Source organism: Lichenostomus cassidix, chromosome 14 (genome assembly GCF_008360975.1).
Source record: "Lichenostomus cassidix isolate B80296 chromosome 14, HeHo_3.0, whole genome shotgun sequence".
Lineage (NCBI taxonomy): Eukaryota > Metazoa > Chordata > Aves > Passeriformes > Meliphagidae > Lichenostomus > Lichenostomus cassidix.
Window position 1 is genome coordinate 8257691 of NC_139495.1, and position 23131 is coordinate 8280821.

Consider the following 23131-nt stretch of genomic DNA (forward strand, 5'->3'; position numbering starts at 1 on the left):
TCCTTTGATTCCCATGGATCACCACGTTTATTCTACAGTCGCAAAGCAAGACCTATTCTCTAGTTTATAACTTCCCTCTGCACTTTCAGCTTGGACAAAAACATGGTATATCCTTCTGTGCATGGGCTGGAAGTGTCAATTATAGGGTGGGGACTCTGGACTGTTGTATAAACAAATGCTGCTGTGGGTAATGCTTTTCTTTGATCAATACCCACTCTGATCAACTGATCAATGCTGCTTTTTTTTAAAAGGCACTTTACTTATGGAGAGCTTATAGCTGGATGAACAGTGGCACATGAAACGCCCTTTGAAAGGTAGAAAAAGGTCAGCTCAGACATGAAAACTGACAGCTAGCTGGGAGGTAACTCGTGATCTGACAGCATGGAGAAACCAAAACAACAAATCAAAGCTTGGCTTAGGCCAGCAGAGGTAACTGGCTCTCCAGCAGTGATTTTGAAAATAACTTTTGCTGATTTGAGAACATTAAAAATAGAAGTCAGCCACAAAATTGGATTTTCTGTGTGCTTTTGAAATTTTTTTTACTATACCTCTGATGATTACTTGCATTATCAAAATGCTTAGGACTCCACTGTGACAGAAAAATAGTCATATGGCTATAACAGCAATGCCACTCATGTATTGGTTAGCATAAAGCTCCAAAATTCACAATAGCTGCTCCCTGACCACCAAAAAGCACACAATTCCTGCACAGCATAACAAGATTTTGACTATGCTTCTCTGTGTCTGTAGATTAAGAACTAAAATAAACAGGAGCAGCAGCTGAATACTTAGATCACACTGTGTAATAAAAATCTGGCAGAAGTGAATTCTACAGGAATCCACCAAGGAGCTTGTGACATCCATATGATTCCCTGTTTAAAACATCCTCAAAGCCTCCCTTGTTTTCACAGACTAAGTCCGTTGCACATTTCTGCAATAAAGCCATTTTTGTCATCAGAAGGCTACTTCAATCATACAGAATCCTTCCCCCAAGATATCACGTTATTTCTCCTTCTCCATCCCCAACTTACCCTCCAGGGCACAGAACCGTGTCACAGTCTCTGGCATCAGCTTCCCGACCTTGTGCTGGCAATAAACGTCCGCGATCTCCTGGCGACACTGCTTGGACTTGGCGCGGGACATGGCTGAGATGGCCTCTTTGCCCGTCACCTCACACTTGGCTGGTTGGTCATATTTCACCTCAGAGGGGATGCTCTCAAGTTTTTTTAAAAGATGTTTGGGAGACCTGTCAATCTCCTTCAGATTGTTGCTGATGCTGCTGTTTTTTCCAGGGTGATCACTGAACTGCACCACCTCATTGGAGTTCTTGGCCAGCAGCAAGTTCTCCTTCATCTTTTCCTCTTCCAGTTTCTTTCTCAAGTGCTCCTTTTGTTTGCTTAAGGGTTTTTTCACCAGCTCAGACTGGTGTTTTTGTCTCTGAGTCCTGGGAGCAAAGTTACTGTTATCAATAGTTTCAAAGTCCTTGGGAACTGAATTTTCATTATTGCTGTCTGTTCGCATTTTCTCTTTCGGTCGGTGGGAAAAATAGCCATCCTATAAATGGGGACAAAAATTACACTCATCTTACTAAAATAGTCACATCCCATGCATTACAAGCATTTCTTACATGAAAACATAGATCAATCACAATCCAACATACTGCAGAAAATCCCCGTGTTAGAGTTCATAGCAGAAAGACAGAGCTGAGAGGCCTCTGAGGTGCCCAAGGCACCTGCACAGGCATCTCTTCTTCACTTCTTTTTTTTTAGTTTTTACACATTAGAACCTTCCCCAGGAGGGTCAGAGCCAGGCTCAGGTGTCAGCTCTTAACCATCATGTTCCTCCTCTCAACACTCTTAGATAAATACGCAACTCATAACATTGCAACATTCAAAATCTACCATATAAAAGAGAAAGAATAGATCATGTAAAATATTTGTCTGCAGCAGGGGTGGGTGAGGTTGAGCTGCCTTTGCTCCAACTGTGACAACTTGTGGGGGACGCAATTTTAAAACCAATGGATGCAGAAACATCTGTGTTTGCAAAAGTGATCAGTAGCAGATAAAACCAATGAGCTTTTATTAAAACATCTGAAGACAGGAGTAAAAATATTGATAGACTTTTTGAGTCTGTCCTGTTTCCTTTCCACTTGTGGAAGACCTAGCCAAAAATCAGAGGCTGGGAAATGACGGCATCACTAATGATGACTGATGGGAACATCTTTTAGCACCTATCAACCACATTTTGTATTCAAAACATTTTATCAGCATGAGCTAATTATTTCTCACACCTCTTCTGGGAGGAACTATTTAACAGTCAGGGTTTGCACAGAAAGGAGAGGGAGATAATGCCTTATCCCAGGCCATGCAGGGAGTCAGTATCAGTTTGACCTCTGCAGCTCAGCTGTGAGAAATGTTTGAATAGTTTATTCATTAGAAGAAGTTGTTTACTGAGTGAATAAAGTGATTCTCTCTCCATGAAAATGTCCAGTTTGCAACTAGCTCTAGCTGTCTGACACAGAGGAATGCAAAGAAGTTTTAAAAAAACCCAAACCGACACCAGACAACTCCTCCTTTGAGTGCTTTGCCCTCTCTGGGAAATGCTTTTCCAAGCCTATATGCTGAAATCTGAAAAAACAAATGAATTCTAAATGCTTCCAAGGCAGACACAAAATGAAGCTGGGCCTCAACTCTTCCCTGCCCCAGGGACAGTGAACACCACAAAAACTCCCAAAGGACACCCAGTGTCTGCAGGGACATCTCTCAGGGAGGAGCAGGGACTAAAAATAAAGCAGGGTCTGCACAACAACTGTAAAATGAAGAGCTATAGATATACATTGAAACATAAGGACATGTAACAAATAGCCCAGCTGGAAAGTCAAACCCAGCCTCACGCAATCTCACACCTGTTGGTGCAAGTGTTAAATGCCACTAAACCAGAAATCTCCACCCACCTTTGATCTGCATTTCCCTCTCGACTGCTTGCACTAAAGCCAAGCGTGATTTGTACAGTACAATGATTTCAAGATAAGCTCCATACGTGAGAGCAGAATGTACACATTTGCAGGGCAGAGGAAATGAAACTCAGCACTCTGAGCTTAGAACAGCAGCAGCTGCTGACAATAAGTTGTGTTCGTTTGTGAAGTTCAGAGGTACAAGCAAAAGCAGCACATCAGGTTTTCAGCTGGCTACAGAAGATGGGTTTTACTTGCTCTGCAATACTTTATTTTTACAATGCTGGATTAATTGCAGATTTTATTTGTCATGGATGTCTAAGGTATTCAAGACAGGGCAGTCATGTCACAGAAAGATCTTGAAAGCAGGCAATCCCACTTCTGACAGTACCATGGGGCATACGTCAGCAGGTTCACTGTCTGAATCATCATTTTTTTCAACTTTTATCTAGCTGTTTGTTAGCAGCACCTTCTTATCTGTGTGCTTGCAAATCACTAAACAAATGGAAGGCTATAGCAGGACCAAATGAGAAGCATAAGCCTATTAATACAGACCGTCTGTGTCCACAGTCAAAGATGAAAGCAACATTTTCAAACCAACACCTTACACTGCTATTGAAAGCACCATTTTGAACTTTGCAATAGAGCATTTTCTTTAGGCATAGATCAGAAGAAACTCTATCTAAAGTCAACTCATTTGAGGTTACCCTATTAAATTACTCAATATTGCAGGTGTCACACACAGCATGTGCCACCCAAGAGCATGTATTTCACCTGTGCCTCTCCTACAGTCCTAAGCTCTGGCAGTTTAAAGCCACTCCTTCTCATCCAACCACTCCATGCCCTTGCACAAAGTCTCTCTCCAGCTCTCTTGTAGCTGCTTCAGGTTTCTGGAAGACGCTATAAAGAAACATCTGGAGACTTTGCAGCAATGTTATTTCCAGGAGGAAGCATGACACTGTGGATGGCTATCACAGAACACAGGCCTAAGAGAAGGATTTCCACAAGCAGAAATGTTCTGTCCTAACTTTATGTGGTTCTCAGAAGATACAAAGAGAGGTCAAACTGCTGAGTACTCAATGGCAAGAGCCCCGGCATGGAGAGTTTTAATGACTGTGGGGCCTCTTCTGAGTGTGTGCACGTTGCAGCTCAGCAATAACAAGCAAATACTCCAAAATTGGGAAAGAACAGTCTGTACCCAGGAGTGTGCATGAGATCACTGCCAATTACATACTGATTGCCATTGATGCTAAAAATAATATTACAATATTAATGCAAAAATAACATTTTATGCTTAGAGCCATTTTATGTAATGAGAGAATTTGAATTCTTCTCCAGATTCTGCTCCCTGTTGAAAACACAGGTTTTAATTCTCCAAACTCCACCTGTGGTGTGTTTTATTAAAGTTTGTCAGACACAATGTATGCTCTTTGGTATATTAGCCACTACATCTGCGGTGATTGAGGGTCTGGGGCTTAGGTACTCTGAGCTGGATTGAATTCAAAGTCCCATCTATCTCAGGAGGGAAAGCCTGGTTTTCTGCAGAGCCTTTGCAATCTGCTGAGGAAACCATGGAACAAATTGCTGCTGTCACCTACTACAGACCCAACAGCAGCTGCTGCTGCTCACTCTACCTAGCACAAATACAGAGAATTTGGAAGAACTTCACAGCTGTCTGTAATGACAAATGGATTTTAATGACAGCCTGTTAACACTCTCAGAGGCTTTTGCAAGTACAGCCCACACCAGTTCAGCCAGACCCCAGCTAAGTGTACACACCTGCAGACTGCCTCTCTTCCCTCGTTTCACTTGCATCTGCCACTGTATTTGCATCCAAGCTAAGCATGTTCAAGCATAAACAGGCATTTGGGGTTGCCCAGGTCACAAATTCTCCTGTAATCTTCCAGGTACAGTTTGTATGCAGCGTGCTAAAGGCAGGAGGTGAAAGACTATGGCTCCAATAGTGGCCACAGGAAAACTCCAACAAGCCAGCCCTTTCTCAGTGGGGTATCCCCCTGCAGGATTAGAATACACTGCACAGCCATTGGGTACAACTCACAGAGTTTCCCACTGCCCCTGGAAGGAGTCCCTCTGCCAACAGCCTGGATTAGGCAATAGGACTGGTAATTTTTGCAATACACAAAAATGCAGCACTAGACCAATTTCGAATCTGCTTCCAGAGAACCTAATGTGCATTTAAATCAGCAGAGACCCAAACAGCAGCAGACTGGGGTGTGCAGCTGGGCAGACAGCAAGGGCACAGAGACTGGGGCTGAGGGATCCCACTCGAGGCACCAAAGCCAAGGAAGAGCCCACACTTTGCAGGTGGGCACTGATCCAGCATCACCTGCCACACACCTGCAGAGGCACCGTGCTGCTGGAAGGCTCTTTTGGAGAGGCTTTGGAGGGAACGTGAAAGAAAACCCTAATCAGCTCACAAAGGCACACAATAGGAGCTTGCATTTATCTGCCAGAGGTGTTCATTGCACTGTGCAGAACACTTCCTCCTGACAATAAGAAAATGTTCCCTTCTTAGGAAAAGTTATTCATTGCACACTTTATCAACAAAGTCCTATAAATACTACACAGATGGATGGACCATGTGTAACCAAGACCTGAATGGCAAATGTTCACAGTTACAGTTTATCTGACAACTCATTTTCTCCCCAGCACAGAAGGCTTTACTGTCTTTTTGTACTGAGAACATATTCTCATATTCTTCCTCTGGCAAAGCTTGGTTCCTCAAAGACACAGCAAAACAAACGAGAAATATGCATACACAGAGCAACAACAAAACACACAGATCTTCCTCTAAATACAAAGTACTGGACACGCTGGCCTTGAGGACTTGCTATAAATCAAACACCTGGACTATAAAAAACTGTGTATTTTTCCTCCTGTCACACAGTAAAGCACACAACAATTATTGACCTCATGTGAAAATAGGCAATGCCTGGGCAGTCATGCAGGATCACCCACAGCTGAGGCCCCAGAGCTCAGGCAGGCACTTGCTGCTTTGCTGGGGTGAGCTGTGCAGGGTCCAAACCAGCTCTCAGCTCCAGGAGGTGGGGAACACCTTCAAAATCTGCATCACATGTCAAAGCCTCAGAGACTTGGTCAGCTGTCACAGAAACATCTATTTTACCTGCCCTGTGACCTTAAAGAAGAATTTAAACAGAACTATGAGAAGATAATTAAAACAAGTTTCTGTTCAATATTAATCACAGCTCTGTGACATATTATTTTGCAGTGCTTGTTAATTATTTCAATAATGACACCTTCCAATTGCCAGAGGAGTCAGAGGATGGCATCTCTGCAATTAAATATTTTCTTTTCTGCTCTTATCTTTGCACATTTGAGGGCTGTTTCTTAGTTGAAATCAAAACCTCTTGACTTCAGAACAACAAGCTTCACGCTGTGGTCACCCCATTGTCTCCGTCCTACCACATTCACATCTTTCAAACTGTAAAACCACCACTGCTCTGCTTGAAGCCCTCAAGCAGCCACATGGATGCAGAGCAGACATCCCATTGTGCCATCAAAACAAACAAGAAATTGGGAACTTTAATTGAAGATGTGGTTGATGTGCCACGAGACCCTTGGAAAATGAATACTTTTGGCAGGTTTGAACAAAAGCATGGCCAAAGACAGCAGATGGAGGAAAGGCAGCAGATGTTAATGTAGTTATATTTTTCCATATGTTTTTCTGTTTTGCTGTAATAAGTACATTGTAAGTTAATTGTCAGAGGCTGAAGACTTGGGACAAACATTTTGTGAGAAATTTATTACTTTACTTTATGCCTTTCATTTAAGAGGGAGATGCAAAAGGTGAAAATAAGTTTATTGACTTGCAAGCTGGGGAAGATGAAAGATATAATAGCTTCAAACACAGTGCATTCTGTTATGTAAAAGGAAAATGAGACAATGCAATCACTTGGGTTAAAAAGAGGATTCTGATACTTGAAAAAGCAAGAGGTTCAGCACTAACAGATACAGGCAGAGCCAGCCCAAAACTATTGCAACACTTGGCATTTCAAAACTGCAGAGTAATAAATGGACCACCACAAAGTGCACAGGGGACCTCTCAGTGGAACATCTGCATTGGTTATTGTTTGGAGGATTATCTTTCCCTTCCTTTTCAAAACTGTTACCATCCACTTTTATTTTTCCTTAACAGCAATTTCAGCAGTGTGATCCAAAACACTAGAAACAGCATCATAAAAACATCATTAATGGAAGTTGCTTTTATCCCTTTTAACATACATACATTAAGGGAAGATGTTCTGGTTTGAAATCGAATGAAAACAGCTTCAAAACTCTGGCTGCTTTCCTCAGAAGAGTTTTTCTGTTTCTTGCTAACATGTGACTTACTTTCAGAGTGATTTAGATTAGGGAGTAAAATAATATTGCATCCCTCAAGAGACCAAACAGATTTTCACATTTGTTCCAGCTTAGCACAGTAACTGTACAAAAAGCCATATTGTATCAACAGTAATTTCAGATGTTCATCTGGTTATTAAAAAGTCTGTAATACTGCTAGAGGGAGCTGTGAAAGCACGTATCCATAGTGCTTCCAAAATTGACCACTTTGTTTTCTGCTAAATTAAACTTCTCAGGGAAGTTTGGACTTCGACAGCACAGACCAGTCAGATTTATTCAATCTGTAACAGAACTTGATTTATCACCACTAACTGCCCCCACTTTACTCATTTTGTTCCCTTTCAAATGCTGCTGGATCTCATTAAGACTCCAGCCTCACGCTCAAGCCCTTCTCTTGGCAAAGGTTCCTCCCAGTGCAATTCACCAGCAGAAACAGCAACGCTGAGCTGGGCAGTGACAACGCTGAGCTGGGGCAAGTTTCTTTGTCTGTATATTCACACAAAACCACATTTTAACAGTTTCCACCTCTGCTGTGCAGCAGCTTTAGCTCTGCCTGGGTGTGGGCAGTGGAAGCCACCCCTGCATGATCCAACACATTGCTCAGTTCCCAGGCAAACAAGCCCTCAAAAGAGCATTCATTTGAGCATCTGTCCTGGAACGTTAACCAGTGTTATTAAGGCTCCTGGATTCACTTCAGCATAACCACATCTTTAAACAGAACTCACCACAAAACTAGGAAAGAGATGAAGGAGGACTGGCCTGACAGTGCAAAACGCAGCCTCTGAGGAAGCTCAGGAAAACCCTGGAGGGTTTATTTTCCTACAGCTTCTCCCCAAGAGAAGGTGGGTTTTACAGTCCTTCCAACAAGAAGCTGACATGAAGGAGCTTACAAGGAAGTCAGTCTTCTCTCAAGGGGAAGGTATTTAAGTGACTTTTTATAACAATGTCTATACTCTGTGATGCTTGAACGGGACCCTCGGTTGAAAAGACAAGGCAGAGCAGCAGCAGACACTTATTAATGCCCCACAACTTCCTATCAGGAGTTCAGCAGCTAAGGTCAAGAACTGGTTCATCTACATGGTTGTTTTTCCTGATGGCTATTCCAATACTGAAAGGAAAATGTGAGATGTTCAGTGTTTTCATTTCTCACCAAATTGTACTGCTTCATTATTTGACAAAGGTGCCCCAAAGAGATAGTATGTAAGTAAATAGCACAAGGTAAGAACAGGCACAAAGCCCAATCATTTGCATGTTTAAAACATGGACACAATAACCACACTGAATACCCATTACCAGCCAACCTCTCATTTTTATTTTTTGACCTTCCTCTCTCAATGACCTACCCCATAAAAAATACCACAGTTAATCTGAACTGAATTCCTCTGCTTTCATCTCTATTTCTTTCATCCAGAATTCAGCCAATATAGATTTTATATCTTTCAGAGCAGTAGTAAACACTTGAAATTGCTTCCTGGTGACTTGTTATTAACTAGATCTCAACAAAATTCATCAAGAGGCCTATTCCAACTGCAATCTAAACAATCTTGAGCAGCCCAGGGTGAATTGCTGAGACACACAATAGATCTCTGGCAGCTATAGAAATTAAACATAATCAAAATATGGATGGTAGAAACCAAAGACGCCCTCACATACAAATGAAAACATCCTTGTAAAATACGGTCAGTTTAGTGCACACAGCCTTAATTAGGTAGAAAATCTATTTAGATGAATACAAAGCAAAGAATAATAATGAACTTCAGGATTACATTTTGTTACTTGGAGGGAAAAAACAACACAAATAAATGGGAAGTAATTGGACCTTATTTAATAGTCTCAGACTATCAGCTCGAACAACTATAATCATTAAAGACCCTGCAGTGATCTTCTACTGATAAATGTTGTTAAATCAGAATTACAATACAACAAGCATGAAGAGCAAAGCCTATTAATATGGGTAACGCTAAAAGAAATAGATTCATTCATGCCTTTTTTTCACAAGGAGTCTTTGAACCAAGCACATAGAAATGAAAGGCCTTCATGTTTCTTCTTGTTTTGGGTGAGACTGAAATATTAACACTTCCATACAAGTGACTACTGCAGGGGACTGCAGATGGGACACAGTTACTCAGTGCTGGATTTGTGGATGTGCTACATAGTGGTTTGTATCATCACACAAAGTTCTTCTGCAAGATCAGTAGTTACACTCATAAAATAAAAATTGAAAAACCTAGAGGATGCTGTGCCACCCACCTCCTTAGTTATTCTGTAAGCAGTTCAGCCTTCCTGAAAATTCAGCCTGGGACCTGACCTCAGCAGGGGTTTTATGTGGTACTGAATTCAGTTCTTGCAAATCCATTCAGAGCTCTACAAATGAGCAGTTTTAACAACATGATGAAATATGACAGAGTTCTGGGGTTAAAAGATGGAGCAGAATAAAAATTCCTGGCACCAAAAATTATGCACCTTAAGTTCAAAAACTTGTCATTTTATTGGCTCCAGCAAAGATGATGAAGAATATATGCATTAGAAGACATCAAGAAGTTTTCGAGGAAACTGCCCTCCACCCTTACTGGGAAAGACACTCATTTTGGAGACCAAACCCTTTTTCTGTACCGTGCTAAAAATACTGACTACATTTGAGCCAAACACCAGATTTATAGTGCCCAACCTTCTTCAGCCACAGAGCAGCTTTCCTCTCACGCTCTAAGCACAGTGCTGTCAAAACAGTTATTTGTAATTACACTGCTTTTAGCAATGGTCATATTTCCATAACTCCTCACTTACAATTCTGTCAGGAGCAAAGACTCCCTTCACGCACTGTCAGTGATCACAGCCCAGCATTTCCACATCCTCTGACAGAACCAGATGGACAGCACAGCATAATGTTAACTTAGTCACTGCTCACAGACCACGCCACACAGGAAAATCAAATCACAATATACTCCATTTCATTTGTTTTAACAAAAATCATTATGTTGGAGCATTAAAAAAATGGGAGGCAGAGAAACAATGATGAAAAATGGGTCCTGTCTATCAAGAAATTCTTGCTTGTATCTTCCTCATACCTTACTATTTTAAACAAGAAAGATAATGTAAAGTGAGCTGGAAACTTTAAATTTGCATCTACAAATAGATACTGTGTGGATTTTATCAGATTTATCAGGGATTTTTGTAAGTTGTCTTCTGCAGCATCAGCACTAGTCCAAAACATGCTGTGAGGGAATATAACAGTGGCAACACTCAACAGTGGCATTATTTCCACTTAATTGGAATTAAATGGGCAGTGGAAGGATGATTGCAGGATGAGGTTACTACCTTTGGCATTCTAAACAGTTGCTCTTTGGATTTTTTTCTCTTGATTTTGCAGCACTCATCAAGTCCCACCACGCACTGTGTTAGGGTGAAAGGCAAAGACATGTTTCAGTTCCAGCTGTTAGTGACTCCACACATTCAGTGGTGCTTTCTCTCATGGAACCAATGGGAAATGCAATCACAGGTTCCCCACTGTTTTTATATCTCAAACCTGGTGTGCAGGACAGGATTTAGTTTTTTATAAACAGAAGAGTTCTCTTTTACAAGCATATTTTATAATCTACAGCAACCTTGTTGCACAAGCTACTGCTGCAATGCACAGTAATTCTTTAAAAGAAATTGTTTTGAGAATTTTCTGATTGCTGGAACACAGTTTCATTTGCAGAGACAGCACAATGATAGCTCACACATCATGCTATGTATATCTTTCAAAACATGTATTTCTCATTAGTAATTTCACTATGCCAACCATTCCAAATATCAAAGTGACACCTGACAATTATAATCCTAGATGTTCACCAACATAATAATAACACTTCAGCAGAGTGATATTTGCATGGGTTTGAAAGGAAGAAAATCTCTCCCTAAAATCTCGCGTAGGATGCACAAACTGCCAAGATAAGGGCACTGCCAGAAATCAGCCTAAGGGAACTGTTGGTATTACAGATTTGAAGCTAACAACTTCTAATCCGTGGTTTGTAAGGATGGATATATCCACGTGAAGCAATACCAAGGGGAGACACACACACAGTGTCCCTTTAGTGATGGTGGCAGATTAATACTGCCATTGTGCAGGCTTTGGCCCTTTGGTTGGTGCTTTCCATATATCCAAGAGAAAAGACTTCCAGTATCCTGTTGTGCCTGATGAACTACTGTCTCTCAGTGCCACAATGCTGCTATGAAAGAATTAAATTCAGCAAGTGTCCACACTCCTGCTCCTCGTGCACATCTGCCAGGCAGCAGATCGCTTCCCACGACAGCAGCCTGTAAACCCACGGACGCCTCAGCATCGTCCTGGAAAAGCCCCTTGCGGTGACAGGCTGCACATAGTTCCCTTTCTGACCGCTGGGATGCTCCGGGAGAAGCAGCAGCACGGGAAAGATGCCGAAGCACGGCCTTTTGCCAGCTCTCCCACCGCCCCCAGCCGGGCCATGGCACAGAAATGTTTGCTCAAGCCCGAGCTGGCTGGAATACCAATGCAGCCCAGCAATGAGCCGAACGGCAAACAGGAAGGAGGAAAAAACCCTGTGACACAAAAGGAACAAACAGCCGGAGATGAGCTTTCGCAGCAGGTAGCGCATTGGAATTCCGAGCGCGGCTCCAGATGGGTGGCGATTCCGCCGGGGACACCATCCCGGTTCTATCGCTCCCAGATATCGGCAGCCGAGCTCAAAGTGCTGCCCTTTACTACTCTTTATTAGCATGAAATTATGTTAGCCGAGAAGATCTGAAGAAATGTGATGCAAGCCGAAGCCCGCTGTAAATCCGCATGTGAAAGGATGCGTTTCGCAGGCGGTGAAAGCCCAGAGCGAGCTGTCGTCTTCACTTAGTTTAATTCCTGTGTGTCCTTTAGAGCAGCAAAAGCCTTCATCAAGAAGAAACGAGTGGCTCTGTCTATGGCCCAGATTCTCAGTTTATGGCCAAATAAATTTTGCATTCTTCTGAAAGTACTGGCTTTGAATGACTGTTAAAATGTACATGGGCTATTATTGGCTCCTCGAATTGCTCAAGGAACTTAAAAAAGAGCAGACTTAGGAATCTGTTAGGCAACATTTTTTCTTTGCGTTGAAATCTCCAAGATAATGAATGTCTTGTAAAAAGCAACAAGATTGTTATCATCCTTAACTCGTTGACTGAAGACATGAGCTGGGGCTGCTTCCAGTAAACAAGTGGTTTGTGTTAATTTTATAGACATGATTAAAATAAGTCACTTGAACTATTTTTTCCTTCCCAGTTAGTGAATAAATGTGGGCTAGGTGGCCAAAAGTCCCCACTGACACAGAACATTGCAGCAAGACAGAAGTGGTTGAAAAACCCCAGCTCATCTTATCTGCCATCAATTGTTCACAGAGAGAGGGAATGACAATTGCAATGTTACACAACATCTATAAATACAAATTCCTCTGTTCTGTACGGTCAACAAGACTGTTCCCACGCAGAAGGGTATTTACAAATAAGGTGAAATTCTGGCAGTGCCCACCCAGCAGTCAATGGACAGGAGGAAGTCTTTCACTCCTGGTGAGCCACGTCAGCCCCACACAGATCCAGCATGTTCCAGCACAGTCCTGCTCACAAAACACACGACAGTGTTCGTTGTGGGGCAGGGACTGAACTCAGAGCCAATCTAGGTGATGAGCTCAAATCCCCAGCCAACAAAGCTCCAAGGGCCAGAGCAGCACTGGCTGTGTGTGCAGTGTCCCATGGCAGGTACTGGGACACTCTATTCACTGCCCATCGCTCACCTAGATCAACCACACTGCAACAGCTGACCCAGCAGTGTCATTTAGCCATTGGTCCTCTCAGAGATGCCAATTATGAACTGTTTCTTGACTCATAAACAGCAACTGCTGTGGTAAAAGAGTGCAGATTCTTTTTTTCTTTTTAATTTAAAGCTAGAATATTCCTTATCACCACCAAAAATGCATGGGCAGAAAGCAAAAAAGTGAATTAAGTACGTTTTTAATGGTCCTAAGCAACAGGATTGCTTGCAATGCTAATTATTCTATGCAATGCCCACATTCTAATGCAATCTCCTATAAAGAACCAATACTTCTTTACAATATAATTCCACATATGTTGTGAACTGTCTGGCAAAGAAATTTATGAAGCTCTAAACACATCGACCTTGGAAATTGTCTCCAAGTATGTACAAAGCAACAGGCTGCTGAGCAAGGAACAAAAAACAGGATGATACTGCATAAAGCAGGAAAGGAAATTTACTTTCCCTGCTCTTCCAGGCATTTGGAGGGGCAGAGCAGGGGAGAATGGTGACATAAAGAATATCCAACACCAGAAAAAAAACATGCATGAAGTCTGATAAAAATAGTCTGAGCAAGGAAATGGCCTCCCCATTGCACTTAATGTAAAATTGCAGAGACACAGCTCAGTGCACAGAGAAAGGGCAGAGCCAAGAGTGCAAAGTGAAAGGCAACTATCTGACAAGAAAAAACTAATTGACAAGTATTTGTAGGAAATTGCTTAACACCAGCCCTCTTGACGGTCTGACTGCCTTTAAGTGTGAATAAAAAGTCCTTAAAAAGCAGTATTTAATTACTGATGGAATGTTTTAATTGCTATTACAAAGCAGTTGTTTTTAATTACAGATCACATTAATTCAAATATGATCTGATCCTCATCATTAGGATTAACTGCAGTGATCTTGTTCACCAACAACAGTATCTTTGTATTTAAAGTAAAATGTCATTTAAAAGCCGTGGGAACCTCATCATTAATGTGCAAGCAGTGTAATCTTAATTTCCTCCTGCAGATACTGAACTGAGACCAATCATGCAAGATTTTCCAGTATGTAAAATAACTGTCACTTTTCATTACAAAGAATACGAAGCAAAAGTAACACTGAAATAACAAGGCTGAAACAATTTTCCAGATTTAGAAAAACCCATGCCACACTTTTTCTAAGAGCACTTTTTTCAAGGGCTAAATTTTCCCAGTAATTCTAAAAACGAGATGTAATGTTTCTTTGTTCAGAGCTCAGTTCTGGGTTGGGAAGTAAGCTCACAGTAGGCCACCTCTCATGCAGATGATGGTTCAACCTCAAGTGTATGGCAGATATTATTTATTTAAGAAAAACTGACTGAAGATCAGTGGAATTGCCAGCAGTTAAAGATTTTAGTCCTTGATAGTACAAAAATGATCAAGCAGACTTAATGACAAAATGTACAAAGGCAGGAGTAATGCATGGCTCAGAAAAGGGAATTACAGTGGAAGAAATCTAATCTTCAATAATAACTTATGTCAAGCAAGCACAGACTGTGACATTAGCACATGTGATAGACACTCAGCTTCCAGAAATATTAAACAAAGGGCCCAGACCTCCAAGACCCTGAGCATTTTAGAAAAATCAGGCAAGACGTTAAGAAAACAATGCAGCTTTCTAAAATATAAGTGTAAATGTATAGGTAGCAAAAGTTTTACACATCACTCAGGATACGAGAAAGAATGAGTTTGATAAATATTTAGATTGTTCTCTAGAAAATATAGACAGTTTGAAGACATGAACTCTGGATTGAGTGTATTTAACATTTATTTAGCCATCAATCTCCTTCAGACTAATTTCTGACCCCATCTTGAACCTTGCTGCTGGGCACCTGTCCTGTCAGATGCCATCCATAGCAAATACAAAGTGTTTTATGTTTGTCTTTTAATCTTGTCTTATCTCTCAGCTTCTGCTTTGGTGTTCAATAGTTCACCTTTTGTCTGACTGCTGCCCTTGCTTGGGTTCCAACCTTTGCAAAGCTGCAAACCTGTCAGACAAGGAACAAAAAACTTGTTTCTAAATAGATAAGAGAACATAAAACAGCCATGGGTCAGGTTCCGCCTGAAGTTAGGACAGCAGGTTTTGTGAAGTGCTGCCAAGATGAGTCAGGCTTCCTCCTCTACTGCCTTGCTGGTGAAAGCACATGAAATGTCCCAAAACTTTTCAACCTTAAAGCTCTAGTACAGATTCAGGCAAGGAGCAAGGACTGCACTGTTTCTCCACTGCATCCATCCTTACCCTCTATCCACCTCAGCGAGGATACCTTTTGCACTGCTGGACTGGCACAGTTGTACCAACAGGGAGGCCTCATGTTGGCATGGCTCAGGAGACCTGACTGGGATCAAGAAAGCCACCAGTATCTTCCAGTTCTTTGTCAGCAATGAAAGTCATCAAACAAAACTTCTAAGTCTCTCCCTAATAACCCCTGAGGACAATATCTTACCTCTTCTTTCTCAGAGTGACACAACAAATTGGGATCAACAGTTTGCTTTCATCTTCTCTTACTATTCTTTCCATAGTTCCAGATAAAGTAACATTTTCACAATGAGTTGACTAGTTTAGAGCTGAAGGCTTATTTGTCAAACTGGAAAAGATCTGAGTATAAATGAAAACATGCATTTGACATTTTTAGCAGTTAACTCCCCAGGACGTTGCTCATTTCCATTGTGGTCACAGTGCTGGAACAAGCTTCAAGATTGCACCACACAAAGCTGAAACGAGGATGGGCTGAGGGCTCCTAAGGTTTTCCAAATACATGAGCCCCATGCTGCAGTGTGCCTCAGAGAAACCCACAGGAACAACAGAGCCACATGAAACGAATCTGCAGGTGCTGCTCCCCAGGACACAGACTGACCCAGATGGCACAAGAGCAGATTTAAATGGCTCTGCAGTCACAGCCATCGTGGCCATGACATTGCTAGTGGGAGCAAAATCAAGTAGAAGTCACTAGAAAGGCTACAGCATCCTACACCAAAGGGAATCAGGAAGTCTTGGATGTCAGGGCACTGCTGAGCCAGCAAACCACAGCTACAAAGGATTTGGACAAAGTCTATCATGCATTTATTAGCCCACAGCACAGGGCTGGGCAGCTCATAATGTTCAAAGGAGCATGTATTTTTTCCTATTACAAATAAAATGGTTGGAGGTTACGCTCCCTGCATGGTAACAATGTCTCAGTGTTTACATAGAGCATCTTTCATATGGTTTTATTAATCAAACTCCCTCCTACATATATGGTGGTCTTGGAAAGACAAGAAAGAGGCCCTCAAAAATGCAAGCAGATTGTGTATATTGTTTAACAGAAATGTTTTCATGTGTGTAAAATGAATAGTTAACCAACCAATTCACAGTCAGGATAAAGCTACTCCAATACAAAAACTTTCTGTCCCTCTAAAATCTGGCTTATGTTATCACAGAAAACAAATAAAAATGGATTCCTTGTTCCTTTTCCAGACATTTCAGTCAAATTTTTGACTCCCTGCAAGTCTCTGCCTGTCCTGCTGGTAATGACCTTCAGCCAAGAGACTGGGCATGGAAGAGCACTGAGTGTTTTCACAACTTTCTGCCTTCCTTTAATTTGCCATCTCTAACATCAACAGTCCCAGTCTCCTTGAATTATCACCCCTCAAACAGGCTAGTATTGACACTGGATATCTTTCTCCTGCTTTTCAAGTACTATTAACAACACACACAAAATGGAAATATTTATAAAGATGTGAAACCAAAATATGCTACATATGCTGAAGACTAAAGTAAAAACAGCAGATGCCATTATTATGCACACATTATATATTTACATTTTATATATAATTTACATATTACATACTTCCTGATTTTTTTTTTCTGCAATATCAACACACTTAGGTATCAAGTAGCTTTTTAAACAAAAGCCTGGAAAAAGCCTGTTTGTCTTCTCTGCAACCTCATAAATTTGCAACATCTCTTATGAAGATGTGTTTTGCTATGAAGTAAGCAAAGGAGTGGGTGGAAGGAAAAAACCTTTTCTGACAGGCATCCTCTTTGCTGATCCAGTTAAAGGCAGCTGGATATTCAGACAAGTGGTTAAAATGTAAAAAAAATTCCATATTTTGCAATGACAACAGATAAAGCTGCTGATGTGGCACCTTCCCAGAGCTAAGAATTACAAGGTTTGTGATTGGAAGCTTTTCCTGCCCCAGTGAAATTTTAGGTGCTAAGGCCCAGAGAAGCAACCCCTGCTGCTTGTTCAGAAAAGGTTAGGGAACAAAGGAAACATCAGCACGTTTGCTTCATCTCTGACACTCACTCAATCCAGGGTGACTCATGGCTGCTGACAAAGCCTGGGCTCCCGAGGAAGCCTAAGGCTTTTTGGTCTCATTTTTTTAATTTTGAAGTGAGAATAGCTGTAATTATCATGCAGCTGACACTCATCCCACTAAAACTTGTATGTGCATAAGACAGCTAATAAAACAAATAAATTAGAGCTGGATGAGAGCTGTTCTGGGACCGGTTCTGTGCAGCCTGCACAGGCCAGCAGCAGCTCTGGGAGGCAAGCAGTTCCCACTGGTTTTCCAGCAGCTCACTGACAGCCAGAAGGCATTTCCTTCAGGCAGCAGGGAACTGCTCTGGACAGACACAAGTCACTCCAAGCCCTGAGGCATGTGAATGTGGTAGCACAGCACTATGTAAGGAGAACAATCATCAAGTAGTACAAATATAACTAAGCAGGCTGACCTACGGCACTGTGAGAATTCAAAAATCAATGATAATAGACAGGTGGGAGAGTTGTTCAGACCTGTAAGTGAAACAGAAGGCATTTTCCATGGGAAAACTACAGCTCATCTCAAGCAAAATAGGAGGTAGCAAATTCAAGTTGCAGATTCAGCAAATTCAGAGGGAGAAAACAAGGATGATTTATCTCCGTGTTCTTGCTGCAGTCTGTGGCCAGCTTTCACTAAAATGCAATGTGTCTGATGCTTACACAGCATCTTCCATCCCAAACACTCCATGACACACAGCTCCGCTGAAATATTGGAAATTTCAATATCAGCACAAGCAATAAATAATTTCCACCAAAATATGAAAATTAAGTATCTTCCTGAACTGCTTCAGAAAGCTGCGGGCAAACAAGACATCCTACAGAAGTATCAAAACAGGACTCCTTTAACCAACATTCCCTTTCTAAAAAAATCTAAACAAAATCTCATTTGGGCTGACAGTTCATTTTACATAAGGGAGGCTTCACAACCAACTCACGAAGTCCATATATGAGAATGTGTGCCAATATTAAATTTAGATAAGTCATGAAGTCTTTCTGACAGAGTTCTGGCAGCTGCCACTCTGTGTTTCACTGATTTTATAGGTCAAATAATAGACATTCTGATGTCAGACGTTTGAGTACATGATCACTGAGCAATACTTTAGCAAATCCAAAAGAGCTTAGAAGCTACCCATATGGTCCACAGCTGATTTTAGCCACCAGTAAAGCAACTGTACATTGCCATAATAAGAGATGCAACTGCTGTACTCAGATGACACCATTAATTTAGAAACTACAGAGCAGCAAGCAGGCCCTGCTATCCTGATTGTTCATCTGCAGCAATGAGTGACTTGTCAAGAGAGCCACACTGGTTACTCAATGACATCCAAACTGGGGCCAAGCAGCTTTTCAACAGCTCGTGGCCATCACTGACTTCTTGTGGTCTGTACTGTTCTCAGTGCCACATGGAGAAACAGAAAACCAACCACACATGCACATAAAGAAGTGACAGAAGGTAGAAATGTAAGAGAAAAGGAAACAGGGAGATGGTGCTTTTCTCTCTGTCAGGACCTCAAGAAGACAATTTCTTCAAGAAGACAATTTTCAAATGTTGCCCTTTGAAGGAGCACAAGGGCTCATTTAGAGCTAACAAATGACAGTATTTTGTTTTGCAGCTCCTGGGTTCTTAACAAATCAGCTGTTGCAAGAATGCTTTTTAACTCCACACAGGGACTTCTTCCATGTGAAGAAGTTTCCTAATATAGAAAAAGAATTAACCAAATCAAGTACCAAAGTAGGTCCTAATACATACTGAATTTTAACAGTCTATGAGACATGTACCCCCTAAACACTCTCTACCTTATTTACATAAATATATACACAAAAGATGATGGTCAAGGCTATGAAATTACCTGCAAATCCAGGGAGGAGATATATGTAGCACATCACTGCAAATTATCTCTTAAGTAGGAGGGGTGTGGGAAAACCTGGAGGAGAAAAGATTGCTCATGCTATTTCTCTTGGTTAATATCTTTGACTAAAGGAAATTATACTCACATGCTATTGTTACTCTTAGCAGTACTGCTCTTAACAGAGCAATGGCCAAAAAGCCACCTTTCTGTGCAGCCACGAAGAGCCTGAGACAGCCCAGATGCTCAGCACCAGCACATTCCACGGCCTCTGCCTTTTCTAGATCCTCAGCAAACCTACAGCTTAGGAACAAGCTATAGAGACTCATAAGATTTCCCTGCAACTAATTTAATGGCTTTTTCAAACAATAAGATGAGAAACAGACATTTTTTTTAAACCTCACTGTGATTAGCAGGAAGATATCAATAAAATTGTAATGAAAAAAAATTTTTTCTTCCAGCCTTACTTTATGTGAAATAGAGATAATCAGGAAAATGAAGATCACTTTTTTTATCCTAAAGCCCTGAGATTTTCTGAATTTGCCTTTCACCCTGACTAGAAGGCCAGAAAACACACTATGAAGTGATACATCCAACGGATAATATGCCAAGTAATGACAGGTTTATAACTCTAGTTAAAGATCTTAACTTTCATACTGAGGCCATGCAGGCTATAAAATATGAACTCATTGCTGTATCCTCTAGTTAACCAGTCTGCCAATTTTACCTCAGCCTTTCTTTCTCGTTTGTCTCAAAATACTTTGTAGTTGCTATTCTGAGGAGAGAAAAACCTGAAACTGTGACCCAAGACAAAGGCAAAACTGTAACCACCACCATGTGATAGCAAAGGAAGCAAGAGGGCAATCTGGATTTTGAGATTTTAAGATCTAGGATGTCATTAAGTGGCTGAAGTACAAACACAGTGCAGATCAATGCAAACATGTTCAGAGTTAAAAGAAACATCTTTTGGTATTAGTGGCAAACCAAAGAGCAAAAAGGTTTCTTTTGGTATGGTATATTTTTTTGACTCAACTGAAAAATTATGTTCGCTGCTAATTTTTTATTTCATTTTTAGTACAGAAGAGGAATTCTTTCACAGATGTACCTTGGGGATTTTGTTTTTCCTGCAAGAACAACGTGACTGTCAGGCAGCTGCTGAAAGAGCGCCCTGTCCGCAGCTGCAGCCGCGCTGCAATCGTTATCCTCCCCACGTCCTCTGCCCAGCCGGCCCTGGGCAAGCCCTGGCTGTCTCGGCAAAGCTCTGCACAAAAAGGGCCTGTGCAGGACACAGAGGTGCTTTCAGTGCCCAGCAGGGCTGTGCAGCCTCAGCTCGGCCACTTCTGCACTGCTGGAGCCTTGTTGGGAGGGGAATGAGCGCCACAGGCCAGTCCAGCTCCAAGCATCACCAGCCTCAGAATCATCAGCTCTCTTACTATCCCCTGGAGCTGAAGGCAAATAATCTCACCAGGAGCCCTTTCAGGGGAACACTCAATTCACTAAATTCTCTAATTCTCTAAAAAGCAGCTTATTCCCATAGAAGCCTTCAACATCCCTTGATTGCTCCTGCAAGAATCCAAGAATTCAAATAATGATTCAGTAGTTATGTTTCAAAAATAACCTACAGAAAAACACCACACACAAACAAAAAAATGTCCAAACCCCCCAGTCAGACAAGGCCATCTCTGTCAGGGCAGATCTTCAGTTAGTAAATCAAAGAAGTTCTACTCCTCAGTAAAGAATTGAGTTAAAACCAGAAAAATGCTTGGACAGAGTCAATTGATTTCCTTTTCTTTCATCCAGCTCTTTTATAGGCAGCAATGGTGGGAGAAAGAGAAGAAAGTAAAAATTTTCCTGGTCCTGCCAGGTGGCTTGACAGGCTTTTGCTCCTCTTCACTGGCAATGGCACTACCTGGGAGCCTCAGGGCTCTTGGTCACTTCAGATTTGTGCCTGCTCTCAAAGGGGGTGGCTTTTCTCAATCCAACACATCAAACCTTCTGGGGTACTTTATGAAACAAAACCACCATAGATCACTTTGCCAGTTAGAACTCCACAGATTTAAGGCCAAATGATATTTGTTAAGGAAGACTCTTGTGCATTTCATAGCTGCAGGAGCTCTGTGTACTGGAAGGGGTGGGGTGTGCCCTGGCTGAGAAAGGACCTGGCTCTGGGGCTGATGAAATCATCTCTTCCACACCCTCAGCTCATAGCAGCCCACAACTAAACAAGAAAAGTGATGACTGTTCAAGTGAAAGACGGAATATTACCTTTTTAACCAGCTCCACAGGAAGTCCCACAGCAAGACATACATGTGTGAGATTCAAAATAAACGTACTCCAATTCTAATGCAGTTTTATCCCTAAAGAGAAGTTCTGCTGGTTGATATAGTTGGTACAGCCTGAACTTAGTCTAATGGAGCTCTCTGGAGTCCCTGAGGATTAGTGGAGAAAAGTTATAATGAGCACATCAGTGGCATAATTGCACAGCAACCCAAGAAGCAAAGAACAGAAAGTTTCATATTCTTTGTTGCTAACTAAAAATCTTAAAAAATAACAGTTGCAAAAAACTTGAGGCAGCCAATTACTGCACTTGGCTTGTTTCTAGATGCAAGATTAGGCAATGAGAACTTCCAGGAGCAGCTGCCAAGGCTGTTGGAGCTGCTTCAAGGATGGTACCTTCTCCCCTTGGCCCAAACATGGACTGGCCATGGCTGACAGCTGCAGGAGAACCTCTGCAGCATTTGTGCAATCAGTGCTTGCATGGTAGTAATTTATTTAAATTCAAGTTCAGAAATACAGACAGGATTATACAAGTGCAATAACACTGCAGGTGATTTTTCACCAACCCTAAAGCACATTTTACAGTCTTGATGTTTATAGGTGCTGCTGGTGAGACAGAGAGATTAGAATTAATTATTCATATGTGCCTATTTAAAATCTACAGGTACTATCACTCCACCACTCCAAGGTAATTTCCAAGACGTCTCAGGGGGGCAGAAAAATGCTAGAGAGCACTTAGTGTCAGAAGGGACATGTGGCAGGATTGGCCTCCTGCTGCCCCAAAGCTGGGCAATTCCTCAAACCCACTTGAGCACAGCCATTGCTGCCAGCAGCAAACCTGCCAGCTGGCCTCTTCCCTTCTGCTTCTTTTGGGCAACTTTGGCTTCAGTTTCTAGAAGTACTCTGCAGAATGTGAATGCACAGAACCAATGTACATTTATAACAATGAGATCATTTATGCTACCGTGGAATGTATCTATGTCTGATAGGTTAAGTATTTATAAAGCTAATGATCCCTTAACTGCACAATGGTACTCTGGTGCTCTCTGTTCATTCCCATCCCACATTTCAGGGGTTGGTTTATGAAAGAAAGTCTGTGAAGTGCACCAAACAGAAAGCCATGACAGGAAAATCCTTCCTTTTTAGTAAGAATAACAGTAGCTTCCATCAATGAGGAGAGTGTTTTGCTTTACCTCTGAGGTGAAAAGATTAATGTAAAATGCTAAAACTACTGCATTCTACCTTCAAATTCTCTGCCCGTTTTCAGCTTATCCCAGTGGTATCAGTGGTAACTGAACTCACTAATTCTCCCAACTTTTTTTTGCTGTTTTCAAGACATTTCCTGAAATATGAAGTTAAGGAAATACTGCAACCATTTTTACTTCTAGAGAAGTCAGAGACTGAAAATGGAGGAAAGAAACTTATTAATTAACACATCTCTGCAACGCTTTTGTGCAGAGAACTTAATACATTTGGCATGTAGTCTGCTAAGTCTGTATTTTCTCTTAGGGGAATTCAGAACAGTATGAACGTAGTGCATCAGAAGCAGCAAAATAAAATAGGTG

At 41.6% G+C, this 23131-nt stretch overlaps 1 protein-coding gene across 4 annotated transcripts in view; it reads right to left on the reverse strand.

Moving 5' to 3' along the window:
• XYLT1 (xylosyltransferase 1) overlaps window positions 1-23131 on the reverse strand; it is a 167172-nt gene that overhangs the window by 86371 nt on the left and 57670 nt on the right. For all 4 annotated transcript variants that reach the window (XM_085074773.1, XM_085074775.1, XM_085074772.1 and 1 more), the window contains one exon: window positions 1032-1554. In XM_085074773.1, coding sequence (XP_084930899.1) covers window positions 1032-1554 — 523 coding nt within the window. The remainder of the gene's footprint in view (window positions 1-1031; window positions 1555-23131) is intronic.